Raw genomic sequence first — 13,700 nt, forward strand, 5'->3', positions numbered from 1 at the left:
ATCACAAAATATTTAGAAATTGAGAAATTTCCTTCCAAGTAACTGTTAACAAAAAATAAATCAGAAGGGACATTAGTAAATAATCTTGAGTTGATTATAAAGGAAGCATAACAAATCAATAAGATACAGTGAAAGCTGTGGATAGACTGAAATTTATAGCTTCAAATGGTTGTTTTAGAAAGGAAGAAGATCTAAAATCAATTATTCTAATCTAATCCTCACTCAAGAAAGTAGGGAAAAATAATGAAAGTAAAAAAGTTCAAAAGTAGGTAGGAATCAGAAAATAAGGATCAGAATCAATAAAATAATTTTTTTGAAGAAAAATCAATAAAACTAAAATGAGGTTTGTTAAAAAGACTTCAAAACCTTTAGCTAAACTGATCCCAAAAAAGAAGAGTAAAATACAAATTAGCAAAATCAATAATGAAAGGAAGAACATTAGTATAGACCTATAGATATTAGAGGATTATAAAGGAATCTAAAACCTTATGCCAATAAATAAGACAACTTAGATTGTGTAAATTCAATGAAAAACACAAATCACCAAAACTTACTTATGAACTAACAGAAAATCAGAATAGAACAGTAGGGTAAAGAAACTGAATAATTCAAAATCTTTCCCTGAAAAAAAAAAAAATTCCCAGACTCAGATTGTTTTACTGGTAAAGTCTACCCAACAACTACAAAAAGAGGAGGAAATACTTCTAAACTCATTTATGAGGACAATACAACCCCAATACCAAAGTAGACAACCATATTCCAGGAAAAAAAATTAAAAACTACAGACTAATATCCCACAGGAACTTAGATATAAAAATCTTTCACAAAATATTAGCAAATCTGTTCCACTAGTATATAAATTATGAATCACGACCAAGTAAAACTATATCCGGTAATGAATTCTTAGCAGGACATCTAAAAATCAAGCATTGTAAAAAGGCATATTAATAAAAGACAAAACAACATGATCCTATCAATAAAAACAGGGAAGAAGCAGCAGCAAGGAATACAAAGAGACTTCCTCATGGTAAGAGCATCTATGAAAAACCTATAGCAAACATCACAATTATTGGTAAAAAGACTAAATGTTTGCCTTAAATCAGAAACACAGCTGGGATGTGTTTGTCACTCCTATTTAACATTTACCGGTAGCTATAATTAACACAATAAGACAAGAAAAAAAATTAAAAGTACCTACATTAAAAAGGAAGAGATAAAACTATTTTACTCATACAGGATATGATCCTGCATGTAGAAAATCCTAAGGTATCTAAAACAAGCAAACAGACAAAACAAAAAAATGAAAAACAAAAAAACAGCTACTATAATAAGTGAGTTTATCAAGATCAATATTCAAAAATCAATTTTATTTGTATATCCTAGCAATGAACAACCCAAAAATAAAATTAAGAAAATAATTACACATAGTAACATCAAAAAGAATACTTATGAAATTATTTAACAAAAAAAAATTATATGAGTTTAACACTAAGAAGTAAAAACACTGATGAGAAAAATTAAATAAAATTTAAATGTTATAGACGGAAAGACTCAATATTATTAAGATGGCAATTTTCCCCAAATCAATTTGTATGCCACATAAAATCTTTATGAAAATATTATCCTGTTATGTATATGGACACAATGAGATGTCATCTCACACCCGTTTGGATGGCTACTATCAAGAAAACAAAGGATAACAAGTGTCGGTGAGCAGGGGGAGAAATTAGAACCCTTGTGCACTATTAATGGGCTTGTAAAATAAAGTTCAGCTGCTATAAAAAAATGAAATTTCTTCAAAAAATTAAAAATAGACTTAACATATGATCCACTGGGCAGCCCAGGTGGCTCAGTGGTTTAGTGCCACCTTCAGCCCAGGGTGTGGTCCAGAAGACCCGGGATCAAGTCCCATGTCGGGCTCCCTGCATGGAGCCTGCTTCTCCTTCTGCCTGTGTCTTTGCCTCTCTCTCTCTCTTTCTCTCTCTGTCTCTCGTGAATAAATAAATAAAATCTTAAAAAAAAAAAACATATGATCCACCAATTCCATTTCTACATGCATATTCAAAGTAATTGAAAGTAGGGTCTCAGAGAGGTATCTACATATCCATACTCATAGAAGAACTATTCATAATAGCCAAGAGGTAGAAATAACCTAAGCATCCATCAATGCATGAATACATAAACAAAATGTGGCATATATACATGCAATGAAATACCACTCAGCCATAAAAAAAAAAAAACCTGACATATGCTACAATGCAAATGAACTTTGAGGAAATTATGCTAATTGAAATAAGCCAGACACCAAAGATAAATATTGTATGATTGCACTTATATTAAGTTCCAGAGTAGTCAAAGTAGCCTAATTAATACAAACTAGAATGCTGTTTCATGGGTATATTTTAGAAAACAGCTTGGTATTTCCTTAAAAAGTTAACAAATACTTACCTTAGGAGTCAACAATTCCAGTCCCAGGTATTTACGTAAGAGGAATGAAAACAGTCTACACAAAGATCTGTACATAAACACTCATAACAGCATTATTTTATAATGATGCCGGAAGCTAGTTATCAATTAATTTATCTTTTAGTCCAAATTCCTTTTATGTTGTAGCCCAAACTCCAAAACACCAAAAACCTAAACAATGCCTGGATAAACAATATGATACATCCGCACAATGGAATATTATTTAGCATTAATAAGGAATGAACTCCTGAAAAGGACTTGCAATAATATGGAAAAACCTTATGGTAAGTGAAAGAAGTCAGACACAAAAGATTGCCTAGGAATGATTCCATTTGTATGAAATTTCTAGAAAAGGTAAATCTATACCATCAGAAACCAGACCAGTAGTTGCCTGGAGCTAGAAGTGAGAGCAAGGGATGATTGCAAAAAAAGTACCAGAAAGTTTTTTGTTGTGATGGAAATGTTGTAAAAACTCAATTGTGGTGATTCTTGCACAGGTTTGTAAATTTACCTTAAAAATCATTGAATTGTACACTTACAATGTGAATTTCATACTGTGTAAATTAAGCTTCAAATAAAAAGAGTTTGGACTAAAAAACAAATCAATCGACAAGGAGCTTCCTGCATCACTAGGTCTAACTGCAGCAGAGACTTGTATTAAGGTGAATATTCAGTTTCTGGAATGCCACTTTCTACTTACTTTCTCCCTGACCTATGCGTGCTCCTGCCCACCACCCCACCACGGGAGACACAATCACTCAACACATTTCTGTCCTCTGGGCTATGGGTCAGTGGACAAGAAAGTAAGCATCTCGTCTTCACTGAATTCATGAGAACTTAAATTTGGAATCAAGAAAGCAATGTTCGTTCTCTCCATCACTGATGCTCTATTATCCAATTCATAATTTGTTAATTATAAGAAAAGAATAAAGCAGATACACTGGAAAGAAATAAAGTTTGAAAGTGGAAGAAGTCTGTCTTGGCTCTCAACAGCTTTCCAATTTCCAGTCCTGGTTCTGAATATGACTCAGCAGCATCACCCCTACTCCCATGCAATGAGAGACATCTATGAGGCCTTCAGCAGCAAGAAACTATTCTTTTTATTTCCAAACTAATGCAAAAAGACTTAACTAATGTGAGGATCAGTGCTTCTTAACTGGGGCAAGGAAATTGGAAAGTGTGGGGAAGTGTTTTTTGGTTTTCACACTCATTGGAGAGCATTACTGGTATTTAGTGGGTGAGGTTTAATGAGTCTTCTGAAATCTGAAGAATGGTGTAGCTCAAGAAGAAAAGGTCCTGCCCCAAATACTCAAGAGAATCCTCACTGAGAAATAGCTAACATAGACCTAGCCCTCAATTAGCAACATTGTTAAAAATTACAGAAACTCAGTAAAAATAAATCATAATGCCACCATATTAAAAAAAATTAAGAAACAGACATTCCTTCCAGTTAACAAGTAGTAATTCACAGGGGTAACCACTGTTAATAGTTTGGTATATACCCCTGCCGTGTTCTGTCTCTGCTTAGATGGACATATCTAGATGTGTAACACAAAACACATTTTCACTTAATAGTTTGACAACTATCATCTTAATAAGTAACCCATGAATAAGAATGTTATTGTTACAAAACATTTAACATAGAAAACTATGCATATTAAGTATCAAACACTGTGCCCTATCAATAAGATGTTATCAAATTTTAAAATTCAAAGATAATTATATTTCCATCTTCCAAATATGAAAACATAATATGTAACAGTACTATTAGGTATCAACAGAAAAGGGAGGGGACTGAAAATGAATAAAATTACCTGTACAACTTTTCTACATGCTAAAAATGTTTAAAAATCAAACCAAAACAGCCTTCAGGGCAGATAGTAAATCATATATCTCACTGTAGGATAGAAGCTTAAACTAAAGCCAAAGAATGTGATTTACTGCCAGCATTTCCAGATTCCCCCCATCCTTCACTATACTGCGTGATGGTAGGATTTCATCTGGTAACTGTTCTAAATTCTCACCTGAACTTTTTTCTCCCTAGAATGATATTATCTTTCAAATTACACTCTAGAAGAATTCATCACTCTGACAATGTATCATTAATCAAAAGTAAAGAGGGTTGATATTTTATAGCATTTTGAAGTAGATGGCACCTTGTAGAAGTTTAGGTCCAAGAGTAAAAGTTTTAGTTTAGTTAGAAAAACGATCTACTTTATGGTGCTGTCAATGCTTCAAAACTCTTAAGTACCATCATTATCCCAAACTCTAGCTATCCAGCAATAAATATTAATAATCATGTTGACATAGCCATGCCCCTTTATGTGATCCAGAAGTTTCAGCTCAAAGAAATTCACACTTAATTTAGATCTATGTTACTTCCTAAATTTGGGCGGGGGGGTGGGGGGGGGACTGGGATGTCTCTCTTTCATGGTGTTAAAGTCCATTGATTTTCTGGGTGCAAAATTTTAGAACAGATTTATGGCAACCACAGGCTTTTATTAAAACCTGTTATTTCATCTGTATTTGGTAGGCAAATACACACAAATACAGAGATACACACATATGAACACTGAGAAAAACTTGTATGCTGCAGAACTTAAGATCCATTATGAAATTCATTGGTTGCAGTGACTGCTGAATATGGGTGGAACTTGGATAGCTTTTAACTATAAAATTATTTCAGAAAGACCAAATTACGCACTAAGGGGAACTTAAAAAGTATATATGTTATATGTTACATAATTTTTTTTGGCCTGGCTTTTGAGAAAACACTTTCCTCCCATATTGGGAATATTTTCCCACGTACAGCTTGTTCTGGTTTCTTTGATGTGAATTACCTCATATGCAAATGGTAAATAAGGGAATGATGTCAGTAGAACTGTGCAGTTTTATTGATTCTTAAGTTTTTCTTTTCCAGCACATTACTGTTTTGAGACAATCATGGGCAAGCTGTCTCACAAGCAAAGCCAAAACCTTAGCAATATAGGAAGATCTTAGGTAAAAAGATGAAAATCTCTAATAAAGCCTCCTCTTTGGACAGAACTATTTTAATGGCTTTAACTACCATGCATTCCATTATGTGAAGCTATCTGGAAACCAATGTGAGTGCAGATAAAAAAGCTGATTTAAAACAATGGGTTGATAAAGGGGGCAATAGTTTAATTCAGATTTTTCATTTTGTTGAAAATGATGTCTGTTAGAAATGAATTGTTACCAGGATCTACAACGCAGAGAAGGAAGTGCAAGTCTTTAAGATGTGTGTGTGAAAGTTACTATAGAATTATTAACTATTTTTGTTAGAGCTCGTTAAAAAGTGCAATAGGATTTGAGTGGCCTTCCCCTAACTAATTTTCCCTGAGTTAGGTGGATGATTTTCCAGAATGGAAAGTTTCTCAGAAATCATATATCATGTTATGGTAGAAACACACGGACAATGAATAACTATAATTTATAGTAAAATAAAGTTTTTCATTAAAAATCAGAAAAACATTTAAGATTTATTTATCCAAAGAAACTTCTCCAGATTATTTTGTCTATATATTTCTCTTTATACATTGCATTAAATACATTCATGATGATAGTATAAGGACCTCGCTAACTAAAGTCAACAATAACAAATCAGTTTAAATCTCTCTAAATTGGGGGATGCCTGGATAGCTCAGCAGTTGAGCATCTGCCTTCAGCTCAGGGCATGATACTGGGATCCAGGATCAAGTCTCGCTTTGGGCTCCTTACAGGGAGCCTGCTTCTCCTTCTGCCTATGTTTCTGCCTGTGTGTGTGTGTGTGTGTCTCATGAATAAATAAATAAAACCTTTTAAAAAAAATCTGAGTTGGGAGATACATAGAAAAGAAGGACTAGTAACTACAACAAGCAGATAAACTCCTCAAATTATCATGATCTGTGATAAGATGCAATAAACCCATGGGGGCACCTGGGTGGCTCAGTAAGTTAAATAGTCGACTCTTAATTTCAGCTCAGGTCATGATCCCAGGATCCCAGGATAGAGCCCAGGATCTGGCTCCCTGCTCAGCAAAGAGTCTGCACTATGATTCTCTCTCTCACACCCCCTCATTCCTTCCCACCACTCAGCACTCTCCATGTATAAAAAATAAGTCTTAAAAAAAAAAAAAGAAAAAACACGATGCAATAAGCCCATTAAATTTATACTTAGTAAAAACATTTTTTGCAAAGTAAAAATGTACTTATAAAAACACGTTAAGGGCACCTCCGCTGGCGCAGCGGTTTAGCGCCGCCTGCAGCACGGGGTCTGATCCTGGAGACCTAGGATCGAGTCCCGCGTCAGGCTCCCTGCATGGAGCCCGCTTCTCCCTCTGCCTGTGTCTCTGCCTCCCAGTCTCTCTCTCTCTCTGAATAAATAAATTAAAAAAAAAAAAAAAACAAGTTAAGTTTAAACATCCTAATCGATTAAACAAAAATGAAAAAAAAAAAAAAAAGCTTTCTCTCTTAATTCTCCCACATTATCAAAATATATCTTCTATTCTTGAGGCACCTGGGTGGTACAGTCAAACATCCAACTCAAGTTTTGGCTCAGGTCGTGACCTCAGTTTCCTGAGATGAAGCCCAGCATTGGGTTCTGTGCTCAACACATCTGCTTGGTACTCTCGCTCTCCCTCTGTCTCTTCCCACCTCCACCCCCTTCACTCTCAAACTCTCTAAATAAATAAATCTTAAAATATATATATGTACACACATATATATGATATATATATGATATATATATATATATATATCTTCTATTTCTATAGAGAATTGTTATTTTACTTGTCTGATGAATGCATCTTTACAGATTGTCTTAGTTCAAATCTGTTCCCTAAAAATAGGCTTTACCATAGAGTCAACTCTGCATTCTCTGTGAAAGTTGAAGAAGGAAATATCCATAAATGATTTGATCAAAGGTTTCATCTAGTGTTAGGAAACAAAAGAAAGAGAAAAAAAAGTTAACTTTAGGTCAGCTAGAAAGGCAGAGAAGCAAAGATGGGAATTTCCATATAGTATAAACTGGAAAATAAAAACAATTTGAGCAAAAGTTCCCATATAAAAACATAAAGAAACAGTAGAAAACTAAATATTTACAGGGTGAAAGAATGTTGCAACGGGGGAACTCACAACAGAATCATGTTTTAAATACAGTTCTGCTCATCATAGTTCTAAAAACAGATATGGTATTTGCATGAGTGGTACAAAAATATCAATGGTATAAAAAACTGCTTATTGCAAGCTAGATAAAAATCAAATTCTAGAAGTGTGAAATTCATGTGGCTGAAATTTATTGCTTATTCTAGCATCATTTAAGTATAACTTTAAGTAGAACTTAAAGGACCTTTGGATTTACCTTTCCTCTAAAAGTTTAATGAAAACCACAGATTTTATTAATCAAAGATTTATGTATTGGTATTCCCCCTTGACACATAAAGAGATAATAAAAATAAATCAGGACCTGGACACATGCTCCTGATTATAAATGCAGTTTACTGAAAGAGCAGTTCAAGACAGCTGTGCAGGAAGATCCTGACCTCACCTCGCCTCCATGGACACACCAAATCTACAGCTACATATAGATCAATTCCCCCTAAAAAAGATGTAAAAACTAGCTGAACAAAGGCAAAAAGGGCCACATTGAGACAGGTAGGAGAAACAGAGATGTAGTGTTGCCAAAATCCTCACCCTTGGCACATAGACCAACAACCAGGAGGGATCTCACAACTATGGGGTTTTTCCCTAAGGATTGAGGGGCTCATAACCACATCAGGCATCTCAGCCCCTGGGACTTACACCAGAGAGATGTACCCCCAGAATGTCTGGCTCCAAAAACCAATGACACTTGCATCCCTGAGATCCAAAAGATTATGGGAATAGAAAGTTCATTCTTAAAGGGCTTGTATGCAGACTCACCCTAAGACTAGCATAAAAGCAGCAGTTTGAAAAGCACCTAGGCCATTTGTGAAAAACATTCATCAGCTAATCTTCAGGTATCTCTTAAAAATACAGGAGTCTGGTAGGACTTTCTGTGGAGAAGGGAAGTAATGCCAGGCATTATTTTTGTGCTCCTTCTACCTTATTAGCACTGGCAGGCTTGCTCTACCCCTCCCACACACACACACACTCATGGCCCTGCTGACATCAGCAGGCTTTCCTCTCCTGCACTCTGCCTTGATGAAGCTGGCAAGCTTTCCCTGCTCCCTTACACTCCTGTGGTCTTAGTATACTGAGCCCACCCATAAGCTTTCCCACCTATAGCTGGTGGGCTTGTCCTAATCCCATGCTCCCTATAGCCCCATTGGTCAGTGAGCTTACCCTGGTGCTAGATTCTCCTATGGCCCCGCTGAAGCCAGTAGGTATGCACAGTCGACACAGGAGATGCCCCTTGAACACCTGGCCCTGGTAACCTGGCTCTGTGCCACAGGGCCTCATAGGACCAAAATAATCAAAGAGGGTCTTGGCAGGCTGTCAACCCTATGGCATGGCACAGAAAACAGAGTGAAACATGGTCTTTTTGTGGGGAAAAAAAAAAAAGCCTATTTACTTGTCCTGGAGCTTTAGCCTGAAGGGTAGGCTTCAGTTTACCACACATATAGAAGCTATGGAGGAGCTCTCAGGGAATGTAGGCTGGGGGATGCTAGCTTTGTGCTCTCCCTTGACCTTGCTACAGCTCACTAATATCTCCCAGAAAGGAGTTTATATGCTCATCTGGATCCTTGATTTTTACAAATGCCATGGAGACAGGTCTGAATTGCCTGGTCTGGAGGCCAGCAGGGATTGCAAATGTGGTTCCAAAGGCCTGTATATATATTTGCATATCTAAAAGCTGCTGCTTGAGGGCATGGGTTCATATAGGCCTGAAACTAGGTGCTGGCTGAGACCCCTCCCTTTGGACTGGGAAGGCTGGAAACAACCTCAACAACTAGGATTGATCAGGAATAAATCAGATTGCTTAAATAATTATAATGGTTCAAAAAAACCAAGAATGAAAGCAAGATTGAACAGTAAGGTTTCTTGTCTTCACAAGGTCACTTAAGAGAGGTAAATGGGAGAGGTAGCTATTTCATCTAAAACATAGATACAGGGATCCCTGGGTGGCGCAGCGGTTTGGCGCCTGTCTTTGGCCCGGGGCGTGATCCTGGAGACCCGGGATCTAATCCCACGTCGGGCTCCCGGTGCATGGAGCCTGCTTCTCCCTCTGCCTGTGTCTCTGCGCCTCTCTCTCTCTCTGTGACTATCATAAATAAATAAAAATTTTAAAAAATAAATAAATAAATAAAACATAGATACAAACACAGAGAAAAAAGCAAGTCGAGGAAACAGAGGAATATGTTCCAAACAAAAAGAACAAAATAAAGCCACAGTAAAACACCCAACAGAATATAAACAAGTAATTTACCTGATAAAGAGTTCAGAGTAATAGAAAGATGCTCATCAAATTCAGAAGAAGAATGGATGAATACAGTGGAAACTTCAACAAACAAATAAAGTACCAAACAGAACTTAAGAACTGAAGAATACAATAACTGAACTGAAAAACACAACTGAGGGGTTCAAGAGCAGACTAGATAAAGAAGAAGAATGGATCAGAAATCTGAAAGACAGAGCAGTGGAAATCACCCAAATAGAGAAGCAATGACAATGACTAAAACAAATTAAATATAGCTTAAGGGACATATACAACAACATCAAGCAGAATAATAACATTCTCCTTCTTCTGAAGGACAAGAGAAAGAAAAAAAAAATGCAAAAAACTTTTTTTTTTTTTTTTTTTTGCAAAAAACTTATTTGAAGAGAGAATATCTCAAAGTTTCCCTAACCTGAGAAGGAAACATCTATAGATCCAGGAAGCACAGAGTTCCAAAAAAGATAAATCCAAAACATTCTGTACCAGACATACTATAATTAAAATGTCAAAAGTTACAGAGAGAATCTTAAAAGCAGCAAAAGAAAAACAACTTTCTATGTATAAGAGAACCCCCAAAATACTATCAACTAATTTTTTAGCAGAAATTTTTATAGGCCAGAAGATAATGCCATGATATATTCCAAGTACTGGAAGGAAAAAAAAGTTCCATCCAAGAATACTCTAACTGGAAAGGCTCACACTCAGAATTGAAGAGGAAAAATTTTTCAAACAAGCAAAAGCCAAAGTCCATCATACTAAACTGGCCTTACAAGAATTGCTAATGAGACTTCTTTAGGCTGAAAATAAAATACACTAAAGAGTAACAAGAAAACATATGAAAGTAAAAATCTCACTGAAGAAAATATACAATAAATTTAGTAGATTTGCCACTTATAAAGCTAGCATAAAGGTTAAAAGGTAAAAGTAGTAAAATTAACTACAATAATTAGTTAAGAGATTTAGAAAATAAAAAGTTGTAAATTATAGCATCAAAAACAAAATATACTGGGAGGAGAGTAAAAATTTAGTTTTAGAATGTATTCAAACCTAAGTTGCTATCAACTTAAAACAGACTGCCATATATATGTGTGCACATTCATATAGATATATACACACATGCATACACATAGAGACTGTTACACGTGAACTTCATGGTAAGCACAAAGCAAAAACCTACAGGAGACATACAAAAGATAATGAGAAAGGAATCTAAACATAACACTAAAGAAAGTCATCAAAACACAAAGGAAGAGAGTAAGTAAAGAAGAAAAGAACAGAGAAAAACTACAAAAGCAGCCAAAGAACAGCCAAATGTCAGTAACCACATAGTTATCAATAATCTCCAATCAAAAGACAAAGAATGATTGGATGGATTAAAAAAAGATATGCTGCTGGGATGCCTGGGTGACTCAGCAGTTAAGCATCTGCCTTGAGCTCAGGGCCTGATCCTGGAGTCCCAGGATCCAGTCCCACGTCAGGCTCCCTGCATGGAGCCTACCTCTCCCTCTGCCTGTGTCTCTGTCTCTCTCATGAATAAATAAATAAAATCTTAAAAAAAAAAAGAAGCTATGTTGTCTACAAGAGACTCCCTTCAAAACGAACAACATACACAGACTGAAAGTGAAGGGATAGAAAAGATATTCCACACAAATGGAAATGAAAAAAAAAAAAGCTGGTGTATGTATACTTAGATAAAATAGACTTTAAAACAAAAACTGTAATAAAATACAAAGAAAGGCATTACATAATAATGAAGAGGAAAATCCAACAAGAAAGATAATATTTGTAAATATTTATAAATGCAATATTGGAGCACCTAAATATACAAAGTAGATATCAGCAGACCTAAAGGAAGAAATTGACAGTGATAAAATAATAGGGAATTTTAATGCCCCACTTACACCAGTGGATAGGTCATCCAGATAGAAAATCAATAAGGAAACATTGGCCTTAAATGAAACATTAGACTAGATATATTTAATAGGTATACACATAACACTACATCCCACAGCAACATAATAAACGTTCTTCTTAAGTGCACATGGAATATTCTCCAGGATAGATCACGTTGGGACACAAAAGAAGTCTCAATAAATTTAAGAAGACTAAAATCATAACAAGCATTTTTTTTCCAACCAAGAAGTATAAAACTAGAAATCAGTTATAAGAAAAATAACTGAAAAAATCACAAATATATGGATATTAAAAAGCATGCTATTGAACTGATGGGACAATAATAAAAATCAAAGAGAAACTCAAAAAATACCTTGAGACAAGTACAAATTGAAATAAATATTCCAAAAAACTATGAGATGCAGCAAAAGAAGTTCTAAGAGGGAAGTTCATAGTGATGCAGGGGTACCTCAAGAAAAAACAAAAGATATCAAATAAATAATCTAACTTTTACACCCAAAGGAACTAGAAAGTATATAAAGGAAGCCCAAAATTAGTAGAGTGAAGAAAAAAATAAAGATCAAACAGAAATAAATGAATAGAGAAAAAAAAACAGTTGAAAAGATCAATGAAACTAAAAGCTGGTTCTTTGAAAAGATAAACAAAATTAGTAAACCTTTAGCTAGAATCACCAAGAAAAAAAAAGGACACTTAAATAAGTGAAATAAAAAATTAAACAGAAGATACAACTTATCCAACAGATATGCAAAGGATCATAAGAGAATACTATGAATAATTTACACTAGCAAATTGGACAACCTAGAAGAAATGGATAAATTTCTAGAAACATACAGTCTTCCAAGATTAATCATGAAAAAAATAGAAGATCTAAATAGATTACTAGAAAAAGAAGGTTGAATCTGTAATTTAAAAACTCCCAACAAACAAAAGTCTATGACCAGAAGGCTTCATAGATAAACTACCAAACATTCAAAAAAAATTAATACCTATCCTCATTCTTCTAAATTATTGAAAAGGAAGGAATACCCTCAGACTCATTTTATGGGATATTGCCCTGATACCAAAATTACACAAGGACACTACAAAAAAAGAAAATTACAGTCTAATATCCTTGGTTAACATAAATCCAGAATTTCTCAACAAAATATTGCAAACCAAATTAAACAACACATTAAAAGGATCATATAACATGATCAAGTGGGATTTATTCCAGAGATGCAAGAATGGCTCAACATCTGCAAATCAATCAACATGATTCACTGCATTAACAAAATGAAGGATTAAAATCATGATCTTCTTAACAGATGCCAAAAAAAAGTACTTGACAAAATTCAACATCCGTGTATAATAAAAACTATTAACAAAGTGAGTATAGAAAGAAAGTATTTCAACACAATAAAGGTTGTCTATGACAAACCCACAACTAACAAAATAGTCAATGGTGAAAAGCCGAAAGCTTTTCTTCTAAGATTGGGAAAAAGACAAATATGCCCATTCTTACCACTTTTAATGCACATACCACTGGAAATCCTAGCCACAGCATTAGGCAAGAAAAAGAAGCTGAAGGCGACCAAATTGGAAACGAAGAAGTAAAATGGTCACTAGATGCAGATGACATAACACTATATATAGAAAATCCTAAAGATTCCACCAAAAAAACTAATGAATTAGTCAGAACTAATGAATTTAGTAAGATAAAAAATCAATATACATAAAGTAAGATACAAAATCAATATACATAAATCCATTGTGTTTCTATACGCTAATAACAAACTGACAGAGAAATTAAGAAAGGAATCCTTTTTAGAATTGCATGAAAATGAATAGAAAACTTAGGAATAAATTTAATCAAGGAAGTGAAAGAACTGTACACTGAAACCTAGAAAACACTGATGAAAGAAATTGAA

At 34.7% G+C, this 13,700-nt stretch overlaps 1 protein-coding gene across 16 annotated transcripts in view; it reads right to left on the minus strand.

Moving 5' to 3' along the window:
- ZBBX (zinc finger B-box domain containing) overlaps nt 1-13,700 on the minus strand; it is a 112,609-nt gene that overhangs the window by 59,441 nt on the left and 39,468 nt on the right. Inside the window, exons 1-2 of one of the 16 annotated variants that reach the window (XM_025425478.2) lie at nt 8,787-8,801; nt 8,385-8,497 (exon numbers count right to left, since the gene is read on the minus strand). The exons of the other annotated variants lie outside the window; for them this stretch is intronic. Of the exons in view, the coding sequence (XP_025281263.1) occupies nt 8,385-8,447 (63 nt within the window). The 5' untranslated portion in view covers nt 8,448-8,497; nt 8,787-8,801. Of the gene's footprint in view, nt 1-8,384; nt 8,498-8,786; nt 8,802-13,700 lie in introns of those variants that run through there. 16 annotated transcript variants of the gene reach the window in all.

Source organism: Canis lupus, chromosome 34, assembly GCF_003254725.2.
Source record: "Canis lupus dingo isolate Sandy chromosome 34, ASM325472v2, whole genome shotgun sequence".
Lineage (NCBI taxonomy): Eukaryota > Metazoa > Chordata > Mammalia > Carnivora > Canidae > Canis > Canis lupus.